The 26,514-nt window shown below is 43.3% G+C and overlaps 1 protein-coding gene across 2 annotated transcripts in view; it reads right to left on the reverse strand.

The window, feature by feature from the left end:
* fcsk (fucose kinase) overlaps positions 1-26,514 on the reverse strand; it is a 376,256-nt gene that overhangs the window by 81,858 nt on the left and 267,884 nt on the right. Inside the window, exons 1-2 of one of the 2 annotated variants that reach the window (XM_078211156.1) lie at positions 14,553-14,636; positions 2,592-2,689 (exon numbers count right to left, since the gene is read on the reverse strand). In XM_078211156.1, the coding sequence (XP_078067282.1) occupies positions 2,592-2,689; positions 14,553-14,601 (147 nt within the window). In that variant the 5' untranslated portion in view covers positions 14,602-14,636. Of the gene's footprint in view, positions 1-2,591; positions 2,690-14,552; positions 14,637-26,514 lie in introns of those variants that run through there. The other variant, XM_078211155.1, reaches the window with a different exon arrangement.

Raw genomic sequence — 26,514 nt, forward strand, 5'->3', positions numbered from 1 at the left:
TTTAGCAAGACCTCCTGTTTTGTACTCCATTCCTTTTGAAATAAAGGCCAACATTTCATTTGCCTCCCCAATTATCTGCTGAAGCTTTTGTGATTTATGCACGACCCCAAATTCCTCTGTGCTGCAGTTTTCTGCAGCCTTTCTCCATTTAAATGATATTCAGCTCCTTTATTCTTCCTACCAAACTGCATAACTTCACATTTTCCTACATTATATTCCATCTGCCAAGTTTTTGCCCACTCACTTAATCTGTCTATAGCCCTCTGTGGATAATTTGTATTAACTTGCCTTCCCACTTATTTTTGTGTCATCCATAAACTTGGCAATAGTACATTCACTTCCCTCATCCAAGTCATTATTATATATTGTAAATACTGCGGCCCCAGCACTGATCCTGTGGCACGCCATGAGTTACATGAAAATGCCCCTTATCCCACTCTCTGCCTTCTATTAGTTAGCCAATTATCTATCGGTGCAAGGATACGACTCCAACACCATGGGCTCTTACCTTATTAAGTAGCCTTTTGTGTGGAACCTTATCGAATGCTCTTTGGAAATCCAAGCATATTACATCTACTGATTCCCCTCTATCCTGCTCGTTACTACCTCAAAAAATTCTAATAAGCTTGTCAGGCATGATTTCCCTTTGTGAAGCCATGCTGACTCTGCTTGATTATATTATGTATTTCTAAATGCTGTACGATTACATCCTTGATAATGGACTCTTAACATTTTCCCAATGACAGATATTAAGCTAACTCGCCCAGGCCCGCATTTTGTCTCCCTTCTTTTTTGAATAAGAATGGTACATTGACGGTTTTCCAATTCCCTGCGACTTTTGCCGAACTTAAGGATTCTTGGAAGATTAGTACCAGTGCATCTTCTATCACTGTAGCTACTTCCTTAATATCTTAGGATGCAACCCATCAGGTCCAGGGGACTGATCGGTCTTTAGCTCCATTAATTTCTCCAGCACTACTTCTTTAGTGAAGTTATTGTATTTGTTTCCTCTCCCACTTTTGTCCCTTGATTACTTAATATTTTTGAAATGTTACTGGTGTCTTCTATCATGAAAACTGATGCAAACCATTTCTTTAATCCTTCTGCTATTTCCTGGTCCCCCATTATTATTTCATAGCCTTCTGGGGTCGAGAAGGGGATCGAAACAGTTCACTGTATTCCAGGTGTGGTCTAACTGGTGTTTTGCGTAATTTTAGCAAGACCTCCCTGTTTTGTACTCCATTCCTTTTGAAATAAAGGCCAACATTTCATTTGCCTCCCCTATTATCTGTTGAAGCTTTTGTGATTTATGCACAAGGACCCCCAAATTCCTCTGTGCTGCAATTTTCTGCAGTCTTTCTCTATTTAAATAATATTTAAATAGTATGGTGATGCTTGCCCGACTTTACTGAATTTTTTGAAGAAAGAACAGTTAAGGTACATTAGGATAACAAATTTAATATACTTGGATCTTCAAAAGGTCTTTGATAGCAGACTTCAGGGTAAGATCAGAGCATGTGGAGTCAAGAGATAGGTAGCAAATGGTACAGCAAATTAGAGGGTACAGGTTAAAGGCAGTTATTCAGACTGGTAAAACCACAGGGATTGGTGCTAGGACCACTTTTGTTCACCATATAAATCAATTGTTTGGACTCGGGATTTGAAACAATTTCTTAATTTGTAGAAAACAGTAAATTGTGAACTGCAGTTAATATGAAGGAAGAATGCAACAAAATGTAAAAGACATTGGTTAACTTGCAGAATGGGCTCTTAATTGGCAAATGAGTGTCAATATAGATAAGTATGAGGTGGTGCATTTTGGTAGGAAGAATAAGGAAGCCACATGCTGCTTGGAAGATCAGAATTGGGTAGAGGAGCAAAGGAGTCGGGGTACACAAACACAAATCACTAAAGTAATGACGCAGGTTAATAAGGCTATAAAAAACAAAAGGGTTTGAGTTGAAAAGCAGGGAGGTTTTGTTAAACTTGTATAGAACCTTGGTTAGGCCACACTTGGAGATTTGTGAAGACTTTGGTCTCCATATTACAAAAGGGATATAGAGGTACTGGAAAAGGTGTGAAAAAGATTGAAACGGATGATACCAGAATAACTATCAGGAAAGACCGAACAAGCTGGAGCTCTTTAGAAAAAACACTGGAGGGTGACTTGATAGAGGTGTTTTAGGATAATAAAATGGTTAGATGTGGAGGAAATATTTCTATTTGCTGTGGAGACCAAATCTTGAGGCCATAAATATAAGACAATTATGGATAAATCCAATAGGAAATTCAGGGGAAATTTCTTTTCAGAGAGTAGTAAGAATGTGGAACTCAATTAACACAATTAACATGAGGTGGTTGAGGCAAATAGCTTGGATATATTTATGGGGAAGCTAGATAAATGCAAGAATGGAAGGAATAGAAAGGTTTGCTGAAGAAGGAAGGAAGAAGGTTCATGTGAAGCATAAATGCCTGCACAAACCAGTTGGGCTGAATGCCCTGTTTCTGTAAACTTGATATTTGGTTGGAGTCAAGAGTTAGGTTGTAAAATTTTATTATTCTTGGAACAGTATGCATTTGAGGATTCTTACCTCCTGGTCAATGAGGTAGACACCATGATTTTTGGCGTAACTGACTGTGCCAGGGACTGATACCACTTTGACACCACTGAATCCTTCCCAGCAAATATCTAAAAAAAAGAACCAGAACATTTATGGACCATTACAATAATACATTACTGATACAGTAATTTAGATCAAACATATTTTATTAAATGTATGCAAAACTGCAATTAAATTTCAGTCTCAAACATTTATGACATAGCAGCTATCATAGGATTTGGCATGATTTAGGCCTTTACACCTGTCATGCACTAAGTTAGATGATCTTGGACAGGCCAATACATGGTGCACCCTTGGCAGGCAAGAAATGAGATTTATGTTCATACTGCAGGTGAAGGGGGCTTCTTTGTTTGTTACTTACAGTCATCCAACACAGAAGACCATTCAGGCTAACCTACTTGTGCCAGTTCTCCCATCAGGAGAAGCAATTTCTCCCTATGTATACTCTAACCACCTTTCAACTTTGAAGGTCCAATCTGCCCTAACCTTCTGTTTATAGAATCCCTACAGTGCAGGAGATCGTTTGGCCCATCAGGTCTGCACCGACTCTCTGACAAAGCACCTTACCCAGGCTCTATCCCTGTAACGCCCGTGTATTTACCCTGCTAGGTTTACCAGGTTGATTCCGGGGATGGTGGGACTGATGTATGAGGAGAGATTGACTAGGTTAGGATTGTTTTCGCTGGAGTTCATATGAATGAGTGGGGATCTCATAGAGATTTATAAAATTCTAACAGGACTAGACAGGGTAGATGCAGGGAGGATGGTCCTTGTGGTGGGTGTGTCCAGAACCAGGGGTCACAGTCTGAGGATTCGGGGTTGACCATTTAGGACGCAGATGAGGAGACATTTCTTCACGCAAAGAGTGGTAAGCCTGTGGAATTCATTACCACAAGAAGTAGTTGATGCCAAAACATTGAATGTATTCAAGAGGTGGCTAGATATAGCACTTGGGCCAAATGGGATCAATGCTTATGGGGAGAAAGCAGGATTAGGCTATTGAGTTGGACGATCAGCCATGATTATGATGAATGGTGGACCAGGCTTGAAGGGCCAAATGGTCTCCAAATGGTAAATTTGCGGGTGACACTAAAGTCGGTGGAGTTGTAGACAGTGCAGAGGGAAGTGGCAGGGTACAGAGGGACATAGATAAGCTGCAGAGCAGGGCTGAGAGGTGGCAAATGGAGTTTAATGTGGAAAAGTGTGAGGTGATTCACTTTGGAAGAAGTAACAGGAATACAGAGTACTGGGCTAATGGTAAGATACTTGGTAGTGTGGATGAACAGAGGGATCTGGGTGTCCATGTGCATAGATCCCTGAAAGTTGGCACCCAGGTTGATAGGGTTGTTAAGAAGGCGTACGGTGCATTAGCTTTTATTGGTAGAGGGATTGAGTTTCGGAGCCAGGAGGTCATGCTGCAACTGTACAAAACTCTGGTGCGGACACATTTGGAGTATTGCGTACAGTTCTGGTCACCGTATTATAGGAAAGATGTGGAAGTGTTGGAAAGGGTGCAGAGGAGATTTACCAGGATGTTGCCTGGTATGGTGGGAAAATCGTATGAGGAAAGGCTGAGGGGCTTGAGTTTGTTTTCGTTGGAGAGAAGAAGGTTAAGAGGTGACTTAATAAAGGCATACAAGATGATCAGAGGATTAGATAGGGTGGATAGTGAGAGCCTTTTTCCTCGGATGGTGATGGCTAGCACGAGGGGACATAGCTTTAAATTGAGGGGTGAGAGATATAGGAGACAGATGTTAGAGGTAGGTTCTTTACTCAGAGAGTAGTAAGGGTGTGGAATGCCCTGCCTGCAGCAGTAGTGGACTCGTCAACATTAAGAGCATTCAAATGGTTATTGGATAAACATATGGATGATATTGGAATAGTGTAGATTAGAGGGGCTTTAGATTGGTTCTATGTTCTGTTCCTATCTTCTATGTAATTTCCCTAACTCACACATCTTTGGGCATTAAGGTGCAATTTAGCATGGCCAATCAACCTAACCTGCACTCCATTGACTGTGGGAGGAAACCAGAGCACCTGGAGGAAGTCCATATAGACAGGGGAGAACGTGCAAACTACACAGTCACCCAAGGCCGGAATTTAACCTGGATTCCTGGCGCTGTGAGGCAGCAGCGCTAACCACTGTGCCACTTTGCCAACTATTCTATGAATGATCCTAGATTCTCCAGATAATTGAAACCTGTCATCATTCTAGAACCCTCTCCAAGGCCTTGACATTTTTCTTAAAATGTGATGCTCAGAACTGAAATATTCAGGTTGCCAAAGTGAAAGGAGATTTTATTTTATAATAACAGCAAAATACTGTGGATGTTAGAAATCTGAAAATGCTGGATAAACTCAACAGGTCTGGAGCACCTGTGGAGAGGGAAGTCCATACAACTTACTTCACTTCCTGCAAGTTAAAAGTGTGGCTGTGGGTACCCACGTAGTTGCCAGTTACGTCTTGTCTTTTTGTCAGGCATGCGGAATACTCCTTGTTCCAATACTACTCAGCTCTCCTCCCAGAACTCTTACTTCATTACATCGATGACTATATTGGTGCTGCTTCATGCTCTCATCTGGACCTGGAAAAATTGATCGATTTTGCTTCCGATTTCCTCCCTTCTCTCAACTTCTCCTGGTCTATCTCCAACACTTCCCTTCCTTGACCTTTCTATCTCCACTTCTGGTGATAGAATGACCGCCAATATTCATTACAAACCCACCAACTCTCACAGCTACCTCGACTACCTTTCCTCAAATCCCACTCCCTGCAAGAACTCCATCCTGTTCTCCCAGTTTCGCCGCATCTCTTCCAATGATGCCAAAAACAGCACTACTGACAAATCTGTCTTTTTCCTCAACCAAGGGACCCCCTCAACTGTGGTTGACAGGACACTCAGTTGTTTCTGACCAATCTCCTGCACCTCTGCCCTCACCCCTTCCTCTCCCTCCCAAAAACATGACAGGGTCCATCATTCGAACCAGCCTCTCATCCATTGACTCTGTCTACATTTCCGGCTGCTTCGGAAAAGCAGCCAGCATAATCAAGGATTCCACGCACCCCGGACATTCTCTCTTCCATCTTCTTCCATTGGGAAAAAGATACAAAAGTCTGAAGTCACGTACCAACTGACTCAAGAACAGCTTCTTCTCTGCTGCCATCAGACTTTTGAATGGACCTACTCGTGTTAACTTGATCTTTCTCTACACCCTAGCCAAGACTGTAATATTACATTCTGCACTCTCTCCTTTCCTTCTCCATGTATGGTACGCTTTGTCTGTATAGCGAGCAAGAAATAATACTTTATGCTAATACATGTGACAATAATAAATCAAATCAAATCTTTGGTTACTGTATCCTGGAAGAGCAATGTACTGCAGAAGCCCTGGATATGCCAGTATTTCACAGCACCCTGTAAAATTCTCACTAACACTTTCAGTCACATGTAACCCAAGTGTTAGCTTTGGTCAGTGGTAGCACTTCCACCTCTGAGTCAGAGGTTGAATGTTCAAGTCCCACTCCATGGACTTATAATATGGCTGACAGTCCAGTGTAGTACCAAAGGGGTGCTGCAGTGTCAGAGGTACTACGTTTTGGATGAGAAAATAAAACAAGCTGCTGTCTGCTCTCTTGGATAGACACAGTAAGAAGTCTCACAACACCAGGTTAAAGTCCAACAGGTTTATTTGGTAGCAAATACCATAAGCTTTCGGAGCAATGCTCCTTCGTCAGATGGAGTGGTCTCTGTTCTCAAACAGGGCACAGACACAGAAATCAAATTACAGAATACTGATTAGAATGCAAATCTCTACAGCCAGCCAGGTCTTAAATGTACAGACAATGTGGGTGGAGGGAGCATTCAACACAGGTTAAAGAGATGTGTATTGTCTCCAGACAGTACAGCTTGTGAAATTGTGCAAGTCCAGGAGGCAAGCTGTGGGGGTTACTGATAATGTGACATAAATCCAACATCCCGGTTTAGACCGTTCTCATGTGTGCGGAACTTGGGTATCAGTTTCTGCTCAGTGACTCTGCGCTGTCGTGGATAGACACAGAAGATTCCATAATATTTTTTTGAAGAAGAGCAGCAGAGTAATCCTCAGTTTCCTGACCAAGAATTATCCCTCAATCAATATCACTAAAACAGAAAATACTGGAAAAATTCAGCATCTGTGGATAGAGAAATAGAGTTAACATTTTGAGTCCAGAATTACTTTTCTTTGGAATTAAAACAGATTATCTCATCTGCACATAGGAAGGTGGTTGAGGATGTCGTGGAGGGGGGAGGGGGTCAGTCATCTCAGCTCTACGACATCTCTGAAGGAGTCCCTCAGATAGTGTCCTTGGCCCAATCATCTTCAGTTGCTTCATCAATGACCTTCCCTTCGTCATAAGGTCAGAGGTGGGGATGTTCGCCAATGATTGCATTATGTTCAGCACTGTTCGTGAGTCAGATACTGCAGCAGTTCATGTTCAAATGCAACAAGATCTGGACAATATCCAGCCTTGAGCTGACAGGCGGCAAGAAACATTTGCGCCACACAAATGGCAGGCAATGACCATAACCAATCAGAGACAATCTAACCACCGTCCCCTGACATTCAATGATGTTACCATCAATGAATCCCCTACTGTCAACATCCTTGGGGTTACCATTGATCAGAAACTCAACTGGACTCACCACATAAACACAGTGGCTACAAGAGCAGGTCAGAGGCAAGGAATACTGCGGCGAGTAACTCACCTCCTGACTCCCCAAAGCCTATCCACCATCTACAAGGCACAAGTCAGGAATGTGATGGAATGCTCCCCACTTGCCTGGATGGGTACAACTCCAACAACACTCAAGAAGCTTGACACCATCCAGGACAAAGCAGTCCGCTTGATTGGCACCACATCTACAAACATCCACTCTCTCCACTACCGATGCTCAGTAGCAGCAGTGTGTGCCACCTACAAGATTCACTGCAGAAATTCACCAAAGATCCTTAGACAGCACCTTCCAAACTCACAACCACTTCCATCTAGAAGGACATGGGAAACTGATACATGGGAACCACATGTTCCTCTCCAAACCATTCACCATCCTTTTTTGCAAATATATCACCACTTCTTCGCAGTTGCTGGGTCAAAATCCTGGAATTCCCTCCTTCACGATATTGTGGGTCAACACACAGCACATGGACTGCAGCGTTTCAAGGCGGCAGCTCACCACCATTTTCTCAAGGGCAGCTAGAGGTAGGCAACAATAATGTTGGCCAACCAGCGACATCCATGTTCCACAATTAAATAAAAAAAAATGCTTTTTCCTTCTCTGGAGGATAGAGATAGTAGGGTTGAAAAAATAGCGCCCACTGAATTATAGTTGTAAGAATGGACAGGTGATTCAAGCAAGAACCCATGAGTACATGGAGTATGTATAATAGCAAAGAACAGTTAAAAATTGAGTGCTGAAATAACCTATGATTAACTTGCTACTGTAGTCCTCGATAATGCAAGAATATATAAACAGGAATGGGTGTTGAGTGGTTGGCATGTGTTGTCTACTCATGAAATCACACCTAACAGTAGCTGAACAATCCTGACTGTGCTAATAGCTACATTAACAACCAATTTAAGATAATCTGTCGAGTTTGGAAGATAGCAAATGTCACCCCACTATTTAGGAAGGGTTGCGGAGAGAAACCAGGAAGCTACAGAGCTGTTAGCTTTATATCAGTAGTCGGGGAAATGCTAGAATCTATAATAAAGAGTGTGATAAATGGACACTTGGATAATCGTAATCTGATTGGGTATAGTCAGCACGATAAATCATGTTTGACAAAGTTTTTTGGGGTTTTTTTTTGAGGGTGTTACTAACAAAATTGATAAACGGGAGTTGATGAGTATAGTATATTTAGATTTTTAGAAGGCTTTTGATAAAGTCCTCCCACAGGAGGTTGATTAGCAAAATAAAAGCACATGGGATAGGAGGCAATATACTGCCATGGGTTGAGGATTGGCTAACAGGCAGAAAACAGAGAGTGAGAATAAACAGGCCATTCTCACATTGGCAGGCTGTGGCTAATGGAGTACTGCAAGGATCAGTACTTGGGTCCCAGCTGTTCACAATATACATCAATGATTTGGATGTGAGGGCCAAATGTAATATTTCAAAGTTTGCAAAGATACAAAGCTAGATGAGAATGTGTTGTGAGGAAGATGTAAAGGAGGATTTGAACAGACTTAGTGAGTGGGCAAGAACATGGCAGATAGAATGTAATGTAAAAAAACGTGAGGTTATCTACTTTGGTAGAAGGAACAGATGTGCAGAGCATTTCCTAAATGGTAAGAAATTAGAAAGCGTACATGTACAAAGAGACATGGACTTATGGACAAAGAGTCCATAAGTCACTGAAAGCTAGCATGCAGATGCAGCAAGCTATTGGGAAGGCTAATGGAATGTTAGCCTTTATCGCAAGAGGATTTGAATACAGGAATAGTGAAGTCTTGCTTCAATTGAATCAGACCTTGTTAAACCACATCTGTAGTAGTATGTGCAATTTTGGTCCCCTTACCTTAGAAGGGATATTATTGCCATAGACAAAGTGCAACGAAGGTTCACCAGACTTGTTCTGGGAATGATGGGACTGTTTTATGAAGAGGGATTGGACAAACTGGAGCTGTATTCTCTATAGAGTTTCAAAGAATGAGAGATGATCTCATTGAAACCTAGAAAATATTTAAATGAGTAGACAGAGTAGATGCAGGTAAAATGTTTGCCTTGGGGGGGGGGTTGTGAATCATTGGAATTCTTCACCCCAGAGGGCGATGGAAACTCAGTCATTGAGCATTTTTAAATAGAGATTGATAGATTTCTGATTAACATAAGCGTAAAGGATTATGGGGATAGCGTGGATAAAAGGCAATGAAGTGTCACATCAGCCATGATCATATTCAATGGTGGAGCAGGCTCGATGGGCTCAACAGCCTACTCCTGTTCCTATGTTCCTTATTTAAGCTTGTTATAATGTCATACATTCATATGCAGAAACTCTCATTATAATAATATTATTTCTCCTGTAATATAAATTATGAACATTTGAAATTTGGCATTCGTGCATTTGTCCTGATGAGTGCAATATGAAAAGCTTCAGCACCATGCCTTCTTTTTTAGCTGTTTTCAAGCTCTATCAAGTAGCTTTGTTGGGATAAAGTGCTAATAGTCGATCAGCATTAATTACCATGTTCACTGTACTCTGGGCAAAGTCCTGTCTCTTTAAGAATTTAGCCTGTTCAGATGATCACTCGTTGCTAAGCGACCTTGTTACTCCTCCAGTCTTAACTTATCAAGCTGAAAATAACCAATCAACTTTATCTTCCCGACCTTGTTACATTGAAAAAAACCTCAAGGCTCCAGTTGCAAGTTGAGCATGGATTTCAGGTACGGGTGATTATAAGAGGTCAGAAGTAGAGCTGAGGTTACAGAGAAAAAGAAATGCCAGTCAGATTACAACCCTACTCAAGCAGGGAATGGTTTAATTAATAAGGGTTTGTTCTTTTAACTATTGGTCAAGCACTGTAATTAAAACAGAAAATGCTGGAAAATCTCAGCAGGTCTGACAGCATCTGTGGAGAGAGAATAGAACCAACGTTTCGAGTCTAGATGACTCTTCATCAGAACTGGTTCTGACGATGCTCATGATGTGGAGATGCCGGCGTTGGACTGGGATAAACACAGTAAGAAGTTTAACAACACCAGGTTAAAGTCCAACAGGTTTATTTGGTAGCAAAAGCCACACAAGCTTTCGGAGCTGCAAGCCCCTTCTTCAGGTGAGTGGGAATTCTGTTCACAAACAGAGCATACAAAGACACAAACTCAATTTACATGAATAATGGTTGGAATGCGAATACTTACAACTAATCAAGTCTTTAAGAAACAAAACAATGTGAGTGGAGAGAGCATCAAGACAGGCTAAAAAGATGCGTATTGTCTCCAGACAAGACAGCTAGTGAAACTCTGTGGGGGTTACAAATAGTGTGCCATGAACCCAATATCCCGGTTGAAGCCGTCCTCGTGTGTGCGGAACTTGGCTATCAGTTTCTGCTCAGCGACTCTGTGCCGTCGTGTGTCGCGAAGGCCGCCTTGGAGAACGCTTACCCGAATATCAGAGGCCGAATGCCCGTGACCGCTGAAGTGCTCCCCAACAGGAAGAGAACAGTCTTGCCTGGTGATTGTCGAGCGGTGTTCATTCATCCGTAATTCCCACTCACCTGAAGAAGGGGCTTGCAGCTCCGAAAGCTTGTGTGGCTTTTGCTACCAAATAAACCTGTTGGACTTTAACCTGGTGTTGTTAAACTTCTGACGATGCTGTCAGACCTGCTGAGATTTTCCAGCATTTTCTGTTTTTGTTTCAGATTCCAGCATCCACAGCATTTTGCTTTTATTTAAGCATTGTAATTACCCTAATTTGTGCTTGGTTTGATTAGCTCAATAAAGAATTAACACCATCATCCATTAGATGTCAGGGTCAGATTTATCAAACAGTGTACAGTTGGTGTCAGAGTAGGAGTATGTAGTCACATGGGTACCAGTTCAGGCAGCAAGTTCCTCCTCCTCTTCTAGTATCATTATGTTATTTACTGGCCCTTAATTGGCCAAAATAGTTTTTTTGTCTTAATGACTTTCATTAACTAGACAAACCACTTTGTACAAGTGTTTATTTTCGATTCAACTTTCTCCCAGATAGAGTACATGCAAATTGATGGGAATTTTTAACCATAAGCTTGATCAATGGTTCTCTAGATATGTTTGGAAGCAATGCATCTTTGTCTTTCAGCCTAATGATGTTGCCGTTTGCAAGGTGAATGCTGAAGCCCTTTGTCTAACTCAGACAAATTTCCAAGTTAAAAAGCTTGCTGACTTATCAGAAAGTGTTGTGGGTGATAAACAAGCTGAAATGTATTCTCCTTCAAATAGGAGGCCAGTCAACCATCTCTCGAGAGATAGCCAAGATGGGCTACATTGAGACTTCGGAGACAGCCAGACCATCACTCAGCACCTTTCACTGGATGGAACTCATCAATCTTGGTAAAGACAAAGCAGAGCTGATTAAATAATGGGCTGTTCTCCAGAGGATTAGACAGGGAATGGACATCATCAGCATCCTGAGCTGAATGTGATCAGGGGCTTTGAATTCAGTCACAGAAACCTTCAAGCTGAGGGAGATTAAAGAGCAGAATTTGATTAGAAGGGCACCTTTATCAAATTGCTGCCTGTCGTGGAAAAGCTGATAATGTACACAACTTAAACTGCTTTGTGTCAAATGTCTGGGTGAGAAGATTTATTGAAGGAAAAAAAAAACGACAGTTTGTGTCTTCAATTCCACTTTCCCCTTCAGATTAGAGAGCTAAAAGTCTGTGTTACTGTGATTAGAATCAAACAGACAGGGCGGATGATTCAGAAACATGGCTTTATCCAGGATGAACTCAAGTGTGGTACTACTGAGGGAGCACTGCGCTGACCGAAGAACTCCACTGGTGTGAACGGCTGGAGAATCCCACCCACAGTCTCAGGTGGAAGTCAAAGATCTCCTAGAATTGTTCAAAGAATCTTGGACAACCTTTATCTCTCAACCAACATCGCAGTTTTGTGATCATACTGTAACTGTAGTGTTTCCTACATTGCAACAGTGATTTATTTTATTCTTTCACAGGATGTGGGCATTACTGGCTGTGCCAGCATTTTTAGTGCCCAGCCCTAATTGTCCTTGAGGTGGTGAGCTGCCTTCCTGAACTGCTGCAGCGCATATGATGTAGGTGCACCCACTATGCTGTTTGGGAGGGAATTCCAGGATTTTGATCCAGTGACAGTGAAGGAACAGCGATATAGATCCAAGTTAGGATGGTAAGTGGCTTGGAGGGGAATTACACTTTCAAATTACTTAATTGACTGTAAAGCATCTTGGAATGTCCTGAGGTAGTGAAATACACAATAGAAATGTAAGTATTTATTTTCTTTTTCTTCATTTGGAGAATGTAAGATTGCTTCATTAAATTAAACCTTTAATATTTTGCCGTATTCCTTAGAAGATTTGAATCTGTTGGTGAATATGACATCACGAATTTAATTGAGAAATCCAGGAACAGGGTCAAGAGTCATAGTTCAGGGCACAACAAAATGGAGAAAAGAGGATGCAAGTTAAGTAAGAAAGTGGTGATTTTATGATTCGGAGTTTGGATTTGAAAAGCCTTACAATGCTGGATGGAGGAAAGACAGAGAGGCTGAACAGAAGGAGCAAAAGAGGAAGGTGCAAAGAGGGGAGTGAGACCAATATGCACACAGGTGTTTTTTCCTAATGTTTACACTTCAGCTGCTGAGGAAGGAACATGCAGCGATTGTGCTGTTGGGCAGCATGCAAGTGAAACCCCTAATGGGGTGGTAAGATAGTAGACATTAAGGCACTACCAGAACTAGCAGCATTCAGTTAAATGACTTTTAAAATAAGTTTATGAACTAACAAGAAGCAATTTATGAGATGCAGTAATTGATTCAAACAAGTGATTATGATTGTAAAATACATATGCTGATATTTTGAATTATTGATTTTAAGGAATATTGTTCACTTTCGTCAAAAAGCATTTTACCACAAGGCATCATGGTAAAAGTCATTAGGGCAAAGCCATACTTTGAGAGAATATTTGGACCTTGGAAATATGCAATTTTTATCAGTCAAGTTTCAGATGAGAGAACATTTAGAACACTTTATCATATTTCATGAATAAGGTTTATTCACTGCCCAGACAAGATGGACTGGTGCCCAGACATGGTGTCATGACTTAGTCTGATTAGATAGAAACCTTTAAGGGAACCCATGAGAACATTCATTTGAACTCTGGGCTGAATGTCTTAAGCTACTTGGGACAGCCAAGAGAGGAGTCAGCTTCCGGATTTCACGGACTAATAAAATACCATTATGCCGAGGGGTGGAATTACATTGGCTAAAGTATTTGACGTATTATTGTTGATTTGTGTATCCTGAAAATGATTGATTTAAAGCTATTGAAAGGTAGGAATGATTGATAAGCCTTTGATGAACACCTGGCGGCCGCTGATTTAAATAAAGTTATCTCTTTATACAGAGATACCTGCCTCGTGAGTCTTGTATTGTCTAAACTTTGGGCAGTACCGGCCACTTCAAGTACCCCACAACACAGCAGAATGTACGTTTCAAATCAACACTATAAAGCCAACCAATCTAAAGGTATTCACATTTGGTTCTGTCTCCTGGGTGCACATTTCATCCTCCTGTATCTGTCTGCATTAGGTCACACACACCTGGTTACTAACAAAACAAGACACAGCAACAATTCGGATCCTGTACTGTCATTAGCAAATGGTCAATAATCCTATTGGAATAGGTGGATTCTATTATTACATTAATGTAACCCCAATGAGGGTGGCATGGTGGCACAGTGGTTAGCACTGCTATCTCACAGCGCTAGGGACCTGGGTTTGATTCTCGGTTTGGGTCACTGTCTGTGTAGAGTCTGCACATTCTTCCCATGCCTGTGTGGGTTTTCTCTGGGTGCTCCAGTTTCCTCCCACAGTCCGAACGATGTGCTGGTTAGGTGCATTGACCATGCTAAATTCTCCCTCAGTGTACCTGAACAGGTGCCAGAGTGTGGCAACTAGGGGATTTTCACAGTAACTTCATTGCAGTTTTCATGTAAGCCTACTTGTGACACTAATAAATAAACTTAAAAACATAAAACCTTAACTTAAAACTTAAACTTAAAAAATGTCAGGAAATGATGCACATCAGTGCAAATGCCCCTGAAAGTTTGCATGCTGTTTCTGTTTTGATCAAATAAAACTGGCCGAGGTTCGTTGATAGTTAAGAAAAGAGGGACAGACATGATGGCTGGATCTTCTTCGAGTTACTCACCACAGCCATGGCTGATAATGCCCAATATCCCAGGTACAACGATGGACATGCTAGATCCCTTGCAGATCAAACAATTGAGATGCTGAAACAATGCTCGAGACCAGGCAGGAAAGGTGCTACAAGATTCCCAGAGAGGTTTGATGAAGCAGAAGCTGTGTGCTGCACATTACTGTCTCAGAGACATGTCTGCTTCACCGTTAGAAATGCCTATTGAGCAACTGCAAAACATGAAACAACATGAGAACATATGTGCAGCAGAGACCAGCAGCCATGACCAACCACTGTAACCACCAGCAGCACAACCATATGTAGTGACCAACAAAATGACCAGCAGCAGCACAATGAGGAGTGACCAGTAACATACCAGCAGCGGTGACCAGCAGCGGTGACCTGCAGCACAACCAGAGGCATGACCAGCAGCACATAAAGCAGGAGAGACTGGTAGCACACCAGCAGAAATGTTCTGCAGCAGTGACCAGCAGTACAGAGCAGGAATGGCCAGCAGCTCACCTACACTTGTGACAGCAGGGCAGCAGAAAAAGCAGATAGAGACATGGTTGAGTGAGCATCAGACGGTCCAGTTCTCCAAGTGTAATTGGGCAGTGTAACCTTTTAGATTTTGGGAATTGTCAATAATTGAAACAAAATAAACAGACAAATGTGTACAAAGACTAACAAGGAATGCCAAGTGATTCCACTTAGTACCTCAATTACACTTTTGTTCCCTGGTGTACTCTTCCAATCCTCCTAGCTATGCCCCAATGTGGTATCATTCACAAATATTGGTATTGGCTGATTTGTTCTTAGATCCAAATCAATAATGTAAATTATCAGCAAAGGCCCCATCTTTCCAGAACATCGCTTTCTACCTTCCCCCAGCCTGAATATGACCTTTTATCTCTGCTCTTACTTTTTTTTTAGTCAATTTGCTCTCTATTCAGTTATTCATCTCTTGACTCCATACATCCTCACCTTTGTTATGAGCTTACAGTGTGGTACCTGATCAAAAGCCTTTTGAAAAATCAAGAATACGACATCTGCAAGTAGCCTTGTCCACTCTTTTTGCTACCCTTTCAAAATATTAGAAACATAGAAAGTAGGAGCAGGAGCAGGCTATTTGGCCCTTCGAACCTGCTCTGCCTTTATATATGATCATGGCTGATCCTCTACCTCAACACCATAATCCCACGCTCTCCCCATACCCCTTGACACCTTTAGAGTTGAGAAATCTACTTCCTTCTTAAATATATTGTGACTTGGTCTCCACAGCCTTCTGTGGTAGAGAATTTTACAGGCTCATCATCTTCAGTGAAGAAATTTCTCCTCAGCTCAGACCTAAATGGCCTACCCCATATCCTGAGACTGACCCCTTGTTCTAGACACCCAACCAGAAGAAACATTGGGGGCGATTCTCCCAAAAATGCTGAATTGGTAGGAAAACTGTTCTAGATCATGACTGTTTTTTCAGTGCAGCTTCACACGCGAATCTCCCCACTCTGTGCACTGCAGAGATCACAATTGGGAATCTCATTAAAAACCAGGGGGGCGGGGCCTATTCACGTCGGAGTCTGACAGCATGCGCAATGGCCCAGGTCTGTCAGTCTCCTCGTTTACTGGCCAGCTCGGGAATCTCACAGTGCTGCCCCTCCAGCCCCCCCCCCCCCCGCACAACAGTCCCCGGGCCAGCCCTGACACCCCCCACCCCCACATCCCGTCGCGCCCCGATGTCCAGCCTACCCCCCTCCCCCCTCCTCCAGCAGAGGTGATTCTCCCCCACCCCCCACTGACCGCCCACCCCAGGGTCAGACCACCCCAGAACACGCCGCCCCTCCTCCGGGATCAGACCCCCCCGCCCGGGAGGCATGCCTCCTCCTCCTCTGGCAGACCACCCCTCCGATCGCTGGTCTCCCTCTAGCCCAGACCGATCCCAATGCAGAGTGACAGTGGGAGGGGTCTCCTCCCCCCCCAAATGATCACCCCTAGGCCCCGCCCACAATAGGCCCTACCCCTTTGACATTGCCCGGTGGGCAGTGCCAAGGTGGCCCCCAGGGCATGGGCACTTTTCCCCTTGGGCAGTGCCAGGGGGCACAGGCTGGCATTGCCAGGGTGCCCATGACGAGGGGACACCTCCCCCCTGCCACCCAACCCCCTGGGGGGCCCTGATTGCCACCCTTCATTCCAGCGGGGTCTCCCGCTAGTTCCACAAACGTGGGGAGCTACTCTAAACCCCGCCGGAATGAAGTACTCCTGGCGGGGTGGGAGATTCTACTGGGACCGGCAAGTTCCCAATAATGACATGCAAAACATATTTAAACTACATTAAAAAAAGATTCAAATGACTTAGCTGTCTTCCCGGCGGTTTTCAGCGTGGCCTGGACTCCAACTGTTCTCCGGCTCTGGGAGATGCGCATCCCAGAAAAAGGCCGATGACGTGATTCTCCCGACCAGACCAACCAGAAAAGTTGCGGGTCGCGATGGGAGAATCGGGCCCATTATCTCTGCATGTAGCCTGTCTTGCCATGTCAGAAATTTATATGTTTTAATTAGATCCCTTCTCATTTTTCTAAATTCCAGTAAATACAGGCCCCATCAACCCAATGTCTCCTCATAAGACAATCCTGCCATCCCAGGAATCAGTCCCGTGAACCTTTGCTGCACTCCCTCTTTGGCAAGTAAATGCTTTCTTAGATAAGGAGACCAAAAGTATGTACAATATTACATTTGGTTCCCTCATCCAAATCATTGATGTATATTGTGAATAGCTGGGGCCCAAATACTGATCCCTGTGGGACTGCACTGGTCACTTCCTGCCACTTCGAAAAAAATCCATTTATTCCTATTCTGTTTCCTGTCTGCGAACCAATTTTCAATCTGTGGTAGAGAATTCTACAGGTTTACCACCCTCTGAGTGAAGAAATTTCTTCTCAGCTCAAACCTAAGATTATGACCCCTTGCATTATCAATGCAAATATATTACCCCGCAATCCTATGCACTTTAATTTTACATACAAACCTCTTATGTGAGACTTTATCAAAAGTTTTCAGAAAATTCAAATACACCATATCACCCATATCCATTTTACTGGTTATGTCCTGTGATGATACTGTGCCTTGAATAAATGTGTCTTAATCATGTTTCTCTAGGATGTTTTGTCGGCACAGTGTTGTCTGTAGCCGGTGTCCTTTATCGTTACCGAGGCAGAATAATTGATGGACAGTGCCAAGGTGGCCCCCAGGGCAATCATGTTGATTTTAATTTGAACTAATGCAGTGTTCTGTGGTTTTAATGTGCCTTTGGGATTGTTGAATAGACCTTGATTTGGGAATGTTTGACAGGTCATGTCATGTGACTGAGGGACAGCTATTTTTCAGAGCATTTCAGTTTTAGTTTCATTTTCAGAAGCAGCTTGAAGCTGAGAAAAGCGACAGTGGTTTTTCCCTCTCTTTCCTCAATACTCAAGCTTGCTACATTTTCCAGCAATCTTATGCGACTCCTCCTTGGATCTAATACTATCCTTAATTTATTTTGTAAGCCAGGGTTGGGTTGCTTTTCTCGTTGTGTTTTTGTGCCAGAAGAGAATATATAACTGTTGCAATGCATATAATAGTTCCTTTAATAATAGTTATTGCTTATCCACTGTCATGCCTTTAAATGAGTTCCCCAATCAATCTTAGTGAACTCTTGCTTTATATCTCCGTAGTTTCCTTTATTTAGATTTAGGACCTTAGTTTCAGATCAGATTCTTCACTTCCCATCCTATTGAAGATCTCTACCATGTTATGGTCACTGTTCCCTAAAGGACCCCACACAAATAAGATTATTAATTCATCCCTTCACACGGAACAGATAGCATATTCTCTAGTTGATTCCTTGACATACCGGTCTAAAGAAACATCGTTTGCACACTCCAGGAATTCATCTGCCACAGTTGCTAATTTGGTTTGCCCAATCTATATGTAGATTAAAGTCATCCATGATGACTGTAACACCCTTATTACACATATCTCTAATTTCCTGTTTAATGCCATCCCCTAGTGTACCACTACTGTTTGGAGGTCCATTGACAACTCCCACAAATGGTTTCTGTCCTTGTTTCTTCTTAGCTCCTGTCAGGTAAGGATAGCATATTTTATCAGATTAGTTAGGCTTGACCTAGCCATTTGGAATCCATACTATTTTTTATTATATTTTCTTTCGTTAAATGCTGTTCTATGAGTTCCTTTGATATAGATTCCAGGAATTGGACTTGAACGCAAGGGGAATGATTAAGAAGTTGTAGACAATACAAAAATGGGCTGTTAGTTGATAATTAAGAAGAAAGATTTAGACTGCAGTAAGGTATTAATGGATTGGTTGGTTGAATGGAACAGTGGTAAACGGAGTTCTGAGAATTGTGAGGAATTCATTGAGGAAGGCTAACAAGGCAATGGAACACATAAATGCGAGGATATTGAGAAGCTTTTTTTGATTACTGTAAAAACCCATCTGGTTTACCAACATCCTTCAAGGAAGAAACGACTATCCTTACCTGATCTGGCCTACATGTGACTTGAGACCCACAGCAATGTGGTGGACTCAATGCCCTCTGAAATGGCCTAGCAAGCCACATAGTTCAAGGGTAACTAAGGATGAGCAACAAATGCTGACCTCACCAGTGATGCCCACATCCCATGAGTATATGTAGCGAGTCACACTGTGAGCCTGACTGACAAGTTAAAATTGGTTGTTAGTGTAATTCTTAGGAACACTTGGGATTATTCAGCAAATGCTGCCCTATCATGGATTCACATCTGAAGTTAGTCATAACATTCTGAACTTTGCAAACACGGATTGGTTGAGTACAGTCAATACTTTGCCCATTGAGAACAAGGAGTGATGGCCTAGTGGTATTATCGCTAGATTATTAATCCAAAATCTCAATCAATGTTCTGGGGACCTGGGTTCGAATCCTGCCACAGCAGATGGTGGAATTTGAATTCAATAAAAAATCTCTGGAATTAAGAATCTCCTGATGACCATGAAACCATTGTCAATTGTCAAAAAACCCATCTGGTTCACTAATGCCCTTTAGGGAAGGAAATCTGCTGTCCTTATTTGGTCTGGTCTACATGTGACTCCAGAGCCACAGCAATATGGTTGACTCTCAGCTGCCCTCCAAGGGCAACTAGAGATGGGCAATAAATGCTGCCCAGCCAGTGAGCCTCATGTCCCACAAATGAATATTTTTTAAAAAGCCGAGGGGATGTGTTGTTTGATACAATCTACCAATCGTTGGGACATATGGCCTATGTACGTGGTATTGCACCAGCACTAAAGTTCATAGACCACATTATTCATTTGTGGGACGAGATTTTCCGCTCCCTGGACTGAGTGTGGTGGTGGGTGGGAAAAGTGGTGTTTTTCCCACTGGCTGCATTGGTGGATTTTCACATCGGATTGTATACTTCTCGCCTCATTAAGTATGCATAGAAAATAGGGCAGGAGTAGGCCATTTGGATCTTTGAACCTGTTCCACCATTCAACATGTTTATGGCTCATCCTCTACCTCAACACACAGTCCAGCGCTCTCCTCAAATCCCTTGACACCTTTAGAGTCTAGAAATCTATCTATTTCCTTCTTAAATATATTCAGTGATTTGGCCTCCATTGCTGTGGATCTGGAGTCCCATATAAGCCAGACCAGCGAAGGATGACAGATTTCCTTCCCTGAAGGACATCAGTGAACCAGATAGATTTTTATGACAATTGATAATGGTTTCAAAATCATCATTAGACTTTTCATTGCAGATATTTCACTGAATTCAAATTTCACCATCTCCCACATGGTGGGATTCAAACCCGGGTCCCCAGAGCATTACCCTGAGTCTCTGGATTACTAGTCCAGCGACAATACCACTACACCACTGCTTCCCCTTGCACCAACTCAGCTCATAAGAGATCAGCCATCCAGTGCAGGAAGAGGGTGAATGATCTCATCCATTCTGCCAGTGTAAATTATCTATTGTCAATTTATAATTTCACAGCCCATCAGACATTCTCCAAATGAGTCTCCACAAAGTTCTCCCAACTGCCAGCTCAAGGGACATCCCCACTCATTCTCGCACAGAGAGGGCTCATATTCTGTGTCACTCGTGTACTCATCTCATGCACGACTCCATTTAGCATCCACACAATCCAGGCATCCTTATATTTTGCCTTGGCACGGGTCCTGATCTCACACTTGTCATGTGTCATCATGCAGAACAAGCTTTCCCACAATATGAGGGAGAGATCCCAGACTGGTGGAAGGATGCCTAAGTTCAAGGCTCTCATTCCTTTTAAGGAGTGTACTGTGGAGCTGTTTGGAATGGACTAGCCTGTGGCAATGGTGGGAGTGAACACCCTTCACCAACTGCTCCTTCAGACAGTGACCATGTTAGTCAGTGTTATGCTTTGAAATCTGCTGCCCCACTAATTACCTCTACTCTCTTTAAAGGCACCACAGCCAAACATCCCAAGGACATTGGGAGCCAGCACCCCATTTTCAGCCCCAAGGACACCTTGGATGAGAATCCATGTTATTGGAAAATCCATCACAGCACTTACCCACACCTTCCACCAGATGCACACCTCAGCGGGACCTAGATCTAGAGCAGGCTCAGTGTCAATGTGGTGAGCACAGCAGTGATTTTGGTCCACAGCAGGTGGAGGCAGGCCAATCCAAGGTCACTAACAATCAGAGGACTGCTGGGGGCCAGAATTTTGCTGAGTCTCTGTCAGATGACAAGCCTGTGAACTTGGTCCTAAGTCAATGTTGGAGTTGCGTGACAGTTTGTGGGAATATCAGGCAGGGTTGTCAGAAGCATTGCACAGATTGCAATGTACAATGGAGGAGTTTGTCCACTTTCAGCCTGAGGTCATCATGTTGGCAAGGCTGTGCACCGAGGTCAAAATTGGTAAGATGGCGGCCGTCATGGAGACATTGGTCCAGGACATAGCACCTGTGCTGCTGCAGGAATTGCAGTCCATCGTTATAGGCATTGGTGACATCCAGCAATAGCTACACAAGAAGGGGCCTGGACATCTCAGTCTCACTCCAGGTGCCCCTTCCAGGAGCTCTTGGGCACTCAAAAGGGAAAAGGACCAGCAGCTGGACATCCTGGGGCCATCCACCCAGGTGACTCCAGAAGTGTCCAGTGGTTCTCAGGACAGTGACCATATGTACTGCAGCTCCACAGACGAAAGGAGACCCAAGCAGGAGACTAAAAACAGGCCAGGGCCTTCCAGGTCTTGGCATTTCAGAAAATGCCCGAAGTCATCGCAGATGACAGGGTGTAACAGGCAGCAGGCTATCTCCACCTCCACTGTGGATGTTGGAAATGCACCAGGACATAGTAATAAGGTTAGGCACATCATAAAATACCCAGGGGCACAACATTTGCATGGGTGTTCACCAGATGTCTATAATTTCTAACAACGTAAATAGAACTACACCCATTGCACATGTCCTCTTGTATATGTGTCCGTTGTATGTTGAGCTGGTCAATCAGTTCTCACACCATTTTCCCTTCCTCACTTATCACAGATATCACATCACGTTGTTTAGGTCGATGTTGCGTGCAATGAATGTTGGCCTTCAGTCCAACATCAGTGAAGCATCACCCTCAATGTAAAGTGTGCTTGTGCAAGACATCTCTTAGAAATGCTTTACAGATTCAAGTGATATTCATTCCTGGCTGTGTCAGATGGAGGCTCATGTAATCCCTTGACTCAACTGCATTGTGCAAAAGTAAAGATTTAATGTCAAAGGAGAGATGTAGATGCGCATGACGATGGGTAATCTTTCCTTGATCTTCATGAACTGTCAGCCATGAGGATGTTCAATCTATTAGCCTATGCTCTGGCTCCTGTACGCTCAAATCCACCTTCATCATTGTTATCTCAACAATCTGCACAGCTCCCCACCTAAATGTTCCTGAGCTCTGACCCTTGCTGACACATTTTTGTCTTGGAGCTCAAAGCTACAGAGTTTACTATTAATGAGTGAGGTTGTCTGCATTGCCCACAAGGCTATCATAAAAATGTAGGGATCCAGCGTTGGCCATAAGTTCTGGTATGCGTCCCCTCACCTAAACACTCGGTGAGTTCTAAAATTTCATATGGTGATGTGTTGGGGTCACTTGAACTGTTGATCCTGATCTCAATGCGTATATATGAGCGAGATGGGATGACAATGCTGAGGGTGGAAATGGGATGGGACCGAGGATGGAATTCAGCTGATCTGTGTTCTTTATTATCGATGATGCTGAACTTTGAGGGCTCCCTGGTCCGTCTTCACTTTAGATAAGCTAGAGCTAGCCATCAGAGGAAAATGATTGCGTGGAAGAGGAGACATGTTCCTCTGTGGGCAGGCACGTGTCTGAAGATGGTCCTTGTGAGCTCCTCCATGCCCAGGGAAAGGTCAGGCTGACTGCAGCTCTGGATTCCTCACTGAGAGTGCCGGATCTTAATGTTATGAGGATTGAATTAACACTGAGGGCTCAGTGTGATTAACAGGCATGAACACTTCTGGAATGTCCTCAGCTAGCTTCATCCAGTTCTCACCTCACGTATTCACTACTGAAGTCATACAGAAGGTGTTGTCCCATAGCTGGAGCTTGCTCTCCTTAAGATGCCTTTTGAGACTGAAGGCACACAGCCACAAGCACACTGAGGATTGTATTCTAGTTCTTGCCTCTTGTAGGTTGCTATAGAAACTGGGATGCTGGAGAGATGCTTGAAGAGGCTTCACCATCTGACATGTGATGCTTGGAGGCTCTCCTGTATTCCAGTGAGAGTTCATCGTTTTTCAAAGGTGCAACTACTCACTCTCAGATTGAAGTGGATGGTTGAAATAAGGACAGCAACACAGGTGGTAATGTGGGCCCAGCATGGAGCCAGTGACCTGAAAGCATAATCACCGCATCCTGTCAACATCCACCTGGAATCTGGTGACCCATGCTATGGCCTCCATCCCTGCAGCCTTAGATTCTTCACCCTCAGCCCTCTCGTTATCCTCATTCTCAGATCAGACATGCAACCCCTCTATCTCATCATTTATCAAGTCCTCCCCCTTTGTAGTGCCAGGTTGTGCAAAGTATAGCAAGCCACAATGATCCATGAGACCCTCTAGGGAGTGTACTGGAATGTGCTGCCAGATCTGTTGAGATATTGGAATCGCATTTTAAATACGCCAATGGTTTGTTCTACCAATGTTTGTGTGGCGGTGGCATGAGCATCGTTGTACTTTTCCTTGGATGATGTTTGTGGCTGCCTGACAGGCATCATCAGCCATGTCTTTTGTGTGTAGCCTTTGTCACCAAGGAAGCAACCCAGGATATGGTTTGGGCCTTCGAAGAATTTGGGAATCTGTGATTTACTCAAGATATAGGAGTCATGGTAGGTTTTTGGATATCCTGCACATATATACCTGATGTTTCTGGTGGTTGCAGATCAGCTGTACATTGTGCGAATGGAACGCTTGCTTGTTAATGTCTTGCATTGGTTCTTGCAAGGGAGCTCTGAGAGCAAAGTGAATGCAATCGATGGCACCCTGTATTTCTGAGAATTCTGAAACAGCGGCACGGTGGAAGAGTGGTTAGCACTGCTGCCTCACAGCGCCAGGGACCCAGGTTCGATTCCCTGTCTCAGGTCATTGTCTGTTTGGAGTTTGCACGTTCCTCCAGGTGCTCCGGTTTCCTCCCACAATCTGAAAGACATGCTGGTTGGATGCATTGGCCATGCTAAATTCTCCCTCAGTGTGCCCAAACAGGTGTCGGAGTGTGACGACTGGGGATTTTCATAGTTACTTAATTGCAGTGTTAATGTAAGCCTATTTGTGATGCTAATAAATAAACTTTAAAAAATCCCAGTGCTTGGGCTGCCTGGATGGTTTGATCTCTAACAAGGCGCATGTAGTTGTGCACCTTGGTATCTGTCACCTCCTGTATGCACTTTTGAGGGGAAGCTTGAGAGATGTCCCAGGGGTCCTCAATGGAGCCCTGAAAAGAGCCACACATGTAAAATTTAAGAGCTGCAGCAACTTTGAAAGCCACTGGCAATGGATGTCCATTCAATTCCCATGGTGTTAACTCCTGGAGAATGTGACAGAGGTGACCACCACATTCCTGAACATGTAGAGATATGGCAACAATGATTTTTGCTCAACTGGAGGAATGACACATGTCTCCTGTATAGCCTCAGTCTTGCGAGCCACCCAAGCTCAGCGGATTTGAGAGCTTCATCCTCTGGGTCTGAAGGGGGTTCTGCTGCTTCTCGCTCTTCAGGGTAATCCACCTCTCTCTGCCAAGCCTGCCACTGGTGTCACGCTTTTCTCTGCTTTTCCTGCTGTCTGCATGCAACAATGAAGGCAATGTTAAATGCACCATTCATCTTCATGTTTCCCTTGCTGTTGGAACATTGTACAAAGCATAAGTGAACATCAGTCTTCAAAGCTCCTTCATTCTTCCTATCCGTGATTAGTGAGTGTCTGTGGTGTTTAGGGACCTCATCGCCATGAAATTCTTTGGCAGCGCAGTAACAATTTTCAGTAACACAGCCTCCCCAAACCTCTCCCTGTTCCAAGGTGCCAAGACCTAATGCCAGGCATTTGGGTATGCTGCTCTTATGTCAGGTTCTGGAATCCTCATCCAGTGCACTCTCTAACCACATCAATTGGAATACACATGGGGCAAATGTTCAATGAGGGAATGAGATTATTTGAGGGAGGGCTGGGGTTTCACATCTCTGAACCTGCGAGCTGCAAGGTTGTGAGGTGCAGTTTCCAATGGCCTTCTGCAGTTTGTCCGGTAGCCCACTTGGTTTAGGATTTATTGTTGCACTGTGGATTTTCTACACTTGGGGCAAGAGGTTATTGCAAGATCAATTGATCAGTGTCACGAATTTAATTCTTAGTTGGATACAAAAATCCCACAGCCATATTTGACAAAAAGGAGGGGAGTGAGTTATCTCTGGTGGCCTGTTTAATATATATAAACACACCTGGTTAATATAAATATATATACATACACACACATATATACACCCCTCAATCAACAACATTAAAAAAACAATTATCTGATCAGTTATTATCTCAATGCCTTTTGTGGGATCTTGATGTGCACAATTGGTTGACGTTTTTGTACATTACAATAGTGTCTGCACTTCAAAAGTACTTCATTGACTGTAAAATGCTTAGCACTTCCTGAGGTTTTGGAATGTGCTACAAGACTATGGACCAAGAGCTAGTAAGTAGGGTTAGGCTGGATGGTTACTTGTCAGCTGGTGTGGCCAACCAGCCTCTGGGCTATTCCCCGAAGTGCACACCGAGATCAACATCAACTGCAGCTGGAGGATCATTAACTCAGTAAAAGGTGTTCCTCAATCTGCCCGAAGCTTGCTGGTCTTATAGTGCAAACAGTTGCCCTCAACCAAGTGTTGCAGACTGGCACATTCCAAGCTCCAGGATTATGTGCTGAGGGATGTACTAAAGCTTGGTGCAGCTGCCATAGAGGTGCAGCTGGGAAAGTCGTTGACTAAGGCCTATCAGCCCTAGTACACGAAAGGGCTGGAAAATTTGTAGAACCCAGTCATGTGGCTTGATCAAATTGGTCACTCCGAGTGAGCATAGTCTTTGATCATAATTCATTTCAGTTTGCAATTGCCGATGACAATTAAAAATGAAGCCAACATATTTTATTCTCATGGATGCTTTTCGGTGAAGGGTAATGCTCTATTGACTGATATTTGTACTTCCTAAACTGTTAATTTTCTCCCGTTGCTAATTTGTATTTTACGGTTTTTAGTGTTTAAATGAATTGCATTGCTGCGTAACTTTTATTGCTGCAGTGTTAACCTCTTGGCCAGATTGATATTGTAAATGAGAATTGGTTCTCGATTAACTCACCTGGCTAAATAAATGTTAATAAATAAAATAAAACCCCT

Source organism: Mustelus asterias, chromosome 4 (genome assembly GCF_964213995.1).
Source record: "Mustelus asterias chromosome 4, sMusAst1.hap1.1, whole genome shotgun sequence".
NCBI lineage: Eukaryota > Metazoa > Chordata > Chondrichthyes > Carcharhiniformes > Triakidae > Mustelus > Mustelus asterias.